The 6144-nt window shown below is 38.2% G+C and overlaps 1 protein-coding gene across 1 annotated transcript in view; it reads right to left on the bottom strand.

The window, feature by feature from the left end:
- Positions 1-6144, bottom strand: part of ZNF521 (zinc finger protein 521) — a 284707-nt gene that overhangs the window by 22505 nt on the left and 256058 nt on the right. Inside the window, exon 6 of the mRNA XM_003784776.1 lies at positions 3732-3847. Coding sequence (XP_003784824.1) covers positions 3732-3847 — 116 coding nt within the window. The remainder of the gene's footprint in view (positions 1-3731; positions 3848-6144) is intronic.

Genomic DNA, 6144 nt, shown 5'->3' with positions numbered 1-6144 from the left:
CATGTATATGTGTATATACAAAGACACTTACATGTATGTATATATACATATGCCCCTCCACATATATGTAATGGATGTAAACATTGGCTTCTCTCTGTGTGTGTATCCACCAAAAAATTGTTTCATGTTTTTAACAGTGTATAAACAGTGGAAAGAAATGTACATTACACGTTACAGTCATGAAATCGTTTATGTCGAGTTTAAAAGACATCCAGGGTGATGTTGCCAGGCAGTTCTGAAATGCTTGCTGATCTTAAATTCCGTTATTATTCTCACCCTGATATAAGAGCCAACTGTACACTTAAAGTTTTCAAATAAGATTTCAGTTCTTGGGCATTTAGTTTTAGAGTGTCTTCTGACAAGTCAATCTTCTTTCTGAGCTTTAGTGGTATAAAAATATACAGATGAGTTCATGTGGATTCAAGTTTACATTTATGTTGCATACTAAGACATGGACCCCATTGGTGGCTAATAAGATGGCTTCATTTTTCTATTCTGTTGTTATTAATCTGGTTACAGGTCTTACTTTCTAGGGTCACCTTAATTTTAGTCAACTTAACAAAGCTGTGTCCTGGTTCATGGATGCCTACCATCTGCATTTTCTATATGGGAAATAAAAGAAATCAATATTTAAAAACTAAATTAATTCCATTTTCTTAGCCCTGGTATAGAAGCAATTTGGGTAATGAAAGCAAATGCACGAGACCATGAACCCTGAAGGTTAAATCATATGGAGAAAACCAGTTTCAAAACCATAAAAAGTAAACTCAACACAATCCTTAATCTGTTAAAATGAAAGCCATTGCTATTACTGGGGATTTTAGAAAATAGACCGACACAGATATTCCAATGACTGTGGGCCATAGCTTTGTGAAATACGGACTTCGCAGTCAGCATTTCATCTGAGAGTCATGATCATCATCACATACCATAAATACTGCTCTTATTTAAGGAATGATACACATATCCAGCCTGAATAGTCACATCAAGATAAAATTTTTTAATAGACATATAATATATATAATTTAGCATTGTGAGATTGAAAAAACAAGGCTCACAGTTTTAGATTATGGAAGAAGCCTTGTTTTGGTCTAGATCACAAGTTGAGTGAATAAGTCAGAAATGTTTCCAGCGATGTTTGACTTCTTAACATCACAAAACTCAAAAAGAGTTTTGTTTTCTATACTAAAACCTCCATACTAGTGGTTCTATAAGTGTGGCCCGGGGATCTCTGGGGTCTCCTAGACTCTTTCAGGAGGACTATAAAGTCAAAACTATTTTCATAATAATATTAGACATTATTTGTCCTTTACACTCAGTAGCTCAAGAGGCAACAGTGCATTTTTCTAGCTTCGCCAGATCCCTAACATGCATCGTAAAAGAAACCTGATCCTGAAAGATGTGTTCAGTTACTTAATTTTGTCTGCTCTACAATGGGGCAGAGGCCACCACTGCCAGTGTTGGGTTCTTTTAATGAAAGACATTGAAGGCACCACAGGTTGGTTAGAATCTACTAATACGGTACAAATATGAAAGCTTGTTGCAAACACTTTTTTTCCCTCAAAATAATAGCTAGGCATCTATCTTTACAGCATCTCTATAACTTTGATTTTAAACTTTTACTTAATTCTGCTTCACTGTTTACACACTAACAATATCACTAGGTGTACTGACCATATCCTTTGTAGAATTTTAAGACCACAATGTCTTAATCTTTGATACCTATTGCAGTAATTTAGATTACAATAAGATACATTAAATTTAAACAATAGTCTGACCTGGCCTATCTTCGATATTTAACTCATAAACAGATGTAACAGAACAGAATTTTATCTTATCTTAGAGACAGAGTCTCACTATGTCACCCTTTGGTAGAGTGTCATGGTGTCACAGCTCACAGCAAACTCCAATTCTTGGGCTTCAGCAATTCTCTTGCCTCAGCCTCCCAAGTAGCTGGGACTATAGGCACCCGCCACAACACCTGGTTATTTTCTTGTTGCAGTTGTCATTGTTGTTTAGCTGGCCCAGGCTGGGCTCGAACCCACCAGACTCAGTGCATGTGGCTGGCGCTGTAACCACTGTGCTATGGACATGAGGCAGAACAGAATTTTTAGAAGTGATAAAATAGCAACTTCAGGTTCGGCACCTGTAGCTCAAGTGGCTAAGGTGCCAGCCACATACACCAGAGCTGGTGAGTTCGAATCCAGCCTGGGCCTGCCAAACAACAATGACAACTACCACCAAAAAATAGCTGGGTGTTGTGGTGGGCACCTGTAGTCCCAGCTACTTGGGAGGCTGAGGCAAGAGAATTGTTTAAGCCCAAGAGTTGGAGGTTGCTGTGAACTGTGATGTCACGGCACTCTACCCAGGGTGACAGCTTGAGGCTCCATCTCAAAAAACAAACAAACAAAAAATTAGCAACTTTAATTTTGGTTCACTGATTCATTATGACAATTAATTGGGTTTACTCATTCTTTCATATTTTTTTTATTTCATATCCTTAACTTGCTATTTGTTCACTTACACAATGATAACTGAAGTGATAAACTATAAATTCCTTATTTTGACACATAATTTGCATAAATCTAGTTTCACTAGGCACAAAGCCGCCTCCTGGCCCATTGTGGCAGGGAAGACTGGAGGGCAGGTGGGCTCCAAGCCCCTCACCCTTGTCTCTATCAGATCACCAGGTCACATCTGCCTCTATTTATTTCAGGGGCTAGTTAAAAAATTAATGTACCCTCCATTTTAGACTAGATAACTTTATTTTTAATAGTAATGCTCATAAGAAAAGCAATAATTTTGAGTTCAGCTCTATTCTCCTCCATGGAAACCAACAAGAGCTTACCAAAAGCATGTTACTCTTAGATCATTTCATCAGAAAAATGAGGATAAAACATTATGCTCCTTTTCCAGGTGAAGTAATAGAAAAAAAAAGTTATTTTTCTTTTAGAGGAAGTGACATTTCTGGAATAAAATAAGGTCTCTGACTTATATTTTTAACTACTAGTCAATGGCTGAGAATAATCAAAGTGAACCAACATTTATGTTTTAGAGTTAATACCTTAAACCCTTATTTCATTTTCACCTTATGATAGCCTGTGCGTGTGAAGTTTGTTTATTATTTCTTCATATCTGAGGCTCAGAAAGGTTATGGACTAAAGTCTGTCACACACCGAGCAAGTGGAACACTCAAGGCTAAAGCCAACATCTTTGTTTGCCAAAATGTTCAACTACAAGGCTGTTGTTAAGCAATCATTATTCTAGTCTATTAAATGCAAGAAATACATACTAGACGAAAGTATAGCTTCTTTTTTCTCTTCCCTTCTCCTTTCCAATTTTAAGCCCCTGAGGACAACAATAACCTGGACATCCATCCAGCTTGGAGCCCAGTGGGAACAGAACATGAATAAAACAGGATTTGGGAGAATGAGTCATGACAAGTGAGGTGAATGATCCCACAGTCCAATAAACCTGACCCCTAAGTCTATCACACTGGGTCAGAAGGTCCAATTATAGGTCTGTTCTAGTTCTTTTTATGATTGACAGCAGCCAGAGGCAAAATTACTTTGGTGTCTATTAATCCAGTCTCTAATTTTCCCTTTGCCCCAATCCACACAAAGCATCATGGTGGCCCAGGGTGAGTGATACTGTGAATCCAGATTTAAAATGCCCTTGTTTCCTATAAGAATAGCAACAGAGTTCAATCCCAGTCCTCATGAGACCATTACCTGCAGCTCTGTTTGGAAGAAAAACTTCTGTGGACATTGTGTACAGTCATAGATCTTGTCTTCTTGTCCATGGGCAGAGAAAATATGCTGCTGCAACTTGTTTGCTTGAACAAATACTGAAATGATAAAAGAACGGTGAGCTTGGGTTATTTTGTTTCTGAAATGCCCTGAGTGGATGAGTCCCTGTGAACAGACAGAGCAGGCTGAACGGCACGCCTCCTGGGTGTAACTCACTGCCTGAGACCTGGGGAGAGCTGAGTCACATTTGCTCATGGTTGGGTCTCTGGCTTTTGTTAAGATGCACTCTACCAAGCACCTAATTCAACCCAAACCGCTCCAAAGTAAAGGTTTATGGAGGCCCTGCTCCCTATAAATCTTTTAAAAATAAAGCTGAAAATTGTCAAATGCACAGCTCTGTCTCAACAGAAATGACTCCTATTTCTCAGCAACCCACAGGTTAAGAAATCATAGATGCCAAAACCCTGTTTATTGTGTTTGCCTAAAGTTATAGCTAGCAAACAGTTCTCTATTTAAATGTGTTAATGCTAAAAATCATATCCCACAGCTACTCTGGGGCACTGTCTATAAATGTGAAACAGAACGGCAGGTAAATTCTCTTTGGATACTTTAAGATCAACTCAGCCTACACAGTGAATGCAAGGGTTTCAATAATATAAACATGTTCAATTTTAATGACTACAAAACAAGGCCCTAAGACTGTGTAACAGTTTACCTAGGAGACATACTATTAATAATTAAATTGTATATGCCAGAGGCAGTGTTTGGGTTGGCAGAACTGACTTCTGATGGATGCCGGGTGCACTGTGACCTAAAAAAGTTTGCATCTACAATATTAATCTGTATAGGCAGGGAAAGGATTTATTAAAGATGTTGGCATTTGACTTTGACTCCGCTCTAATCATTAAAATTATTCTAATTGCCAACCAACCTAAAATATTAGAATATTGTTCTTATGAGTCATACATTTTAATCACATTTCTCATTACCTTAAAAAACTGCTCAGATTTCCTTTCTCACCTAACATGCTTTATATTGGAAGGGTTTTTTTTTCTTTTTGTAATTTTTGTTTCTAAATTACTTCAAGAGACACTCAAACAATTCAGCTCTGTCTACACAGAAAATGCAGACTGTTTAGGATTAATGCGTTTTTGTCTCTTTACCCACATCAATAAGAAGAAATGAAGTTGTATACAGATTTGCAACTAATCTCCATAGAACTTAATATATTTTATGAGGCTTCTGGCTACAACATGAAAGAACTATTTTATTAAGGGTCTTAACCGTGAAGGGACCTATGACCTAGTCCTCCTTTATGGAGACTTATTATGAGCTTTTATAAAGAACCCAGACTCTTGGCATTTGAAGATATACACCCCTGATGGCAAAAACACAACAATATACTTAAAACTATATCAATCTGGAAGCATAAAAAGAGTTCTAAAAGAAGAGAGGGGAGAGGGTGACGGAATGATTGAGTGAATGATTCCCAAGAGGCAAATGTTCAAGGCAAAGCCGTCAACATACTCAGGTACTGTTGGTGCTAAGTGTGCAGTGAACATGGCCCCTCTCTGTTTATTTTTTATTTATTTAATTAATTATTACTATTTACAGTTTTTGGCTGGGGCCAGGTTTGAACCCATCACCTCTGGTATATGGGGCCCACCGCCTCCTGTATATGGGGCCAGGGCTGTACTCCTTGAGCCACAGGTGCTGCCCCCCTCTCTGCTTATTTTATTACAGGATAGAAATAATCTATGGGCTGAAAGCAGTGAAGGTAAAATAATCAATGCTTGGAATTTCGCTCTGCAAACAAAAAAGTCAATTCTGAGAGAAAGATGTATATAATAAGATGTCACAAATAAAGCGTAGAAATAGACGTATATGTTCCCCTGCCCCTCGCCACCAAATGAAAAGGAAACACAGCCTCAAGAGGCTTGGCCACCGCGCCCGAGACCCATGCAAAATAATCACAAAGGATTTTCCCAAATTCTAAAGCTCTAACACCTCATAAAAGTTTCTTCTAACACGTGTAAATTTATATCAGTTTCTACTTTAAAGATCCAACTTCCTAGGAAATAAATGCGTCATCTCATCTGTTTCCTAGTTCAAAAGATTTGGGGGGGCAGAGGTTTAATACTATCTTTTTAGTTCTTGTGGAGAATGTTGTGAAATTCTCCACGTTTACGTAGCAGATGTGTGCTGACATCCCGGCCACACTTTTAGTTGAATGTCTTGTGATTAGAAAGCGGCATTGCGCCGGCAGCCTTAGCCTTGGTAACCTTTTAACATTGAGAGGAAAAAAAGTGAGCACAACATGGATGTCGTTTTCCAAATGGAAAAGTGCAAACTTCCTAGAGAACTTGAAATGCCATTTGTTCATCCTGACAGTTAA

The sequence above is a fragment of the Otolemur garnettii genome, unplaced genomic scaffold (genome assembly GCF_000181295.1).
Source record: "Otolemur garnettii isolate 467f Iridium unplaced genomic scaffold, OtoGar3 scaffold00012, whole genome shotgun sequence".
Classification (NCBI taxonomy): Eukaryota; Metazoa; Chordata; class Mammalia; order Primates; family Galagidae; genus Otolemur; species Otolemur garnettii.
Note: the sequence above shows the minus strand (reverse complement) of the source record. Positions and strands in the feature narration are given on the sequence as shown.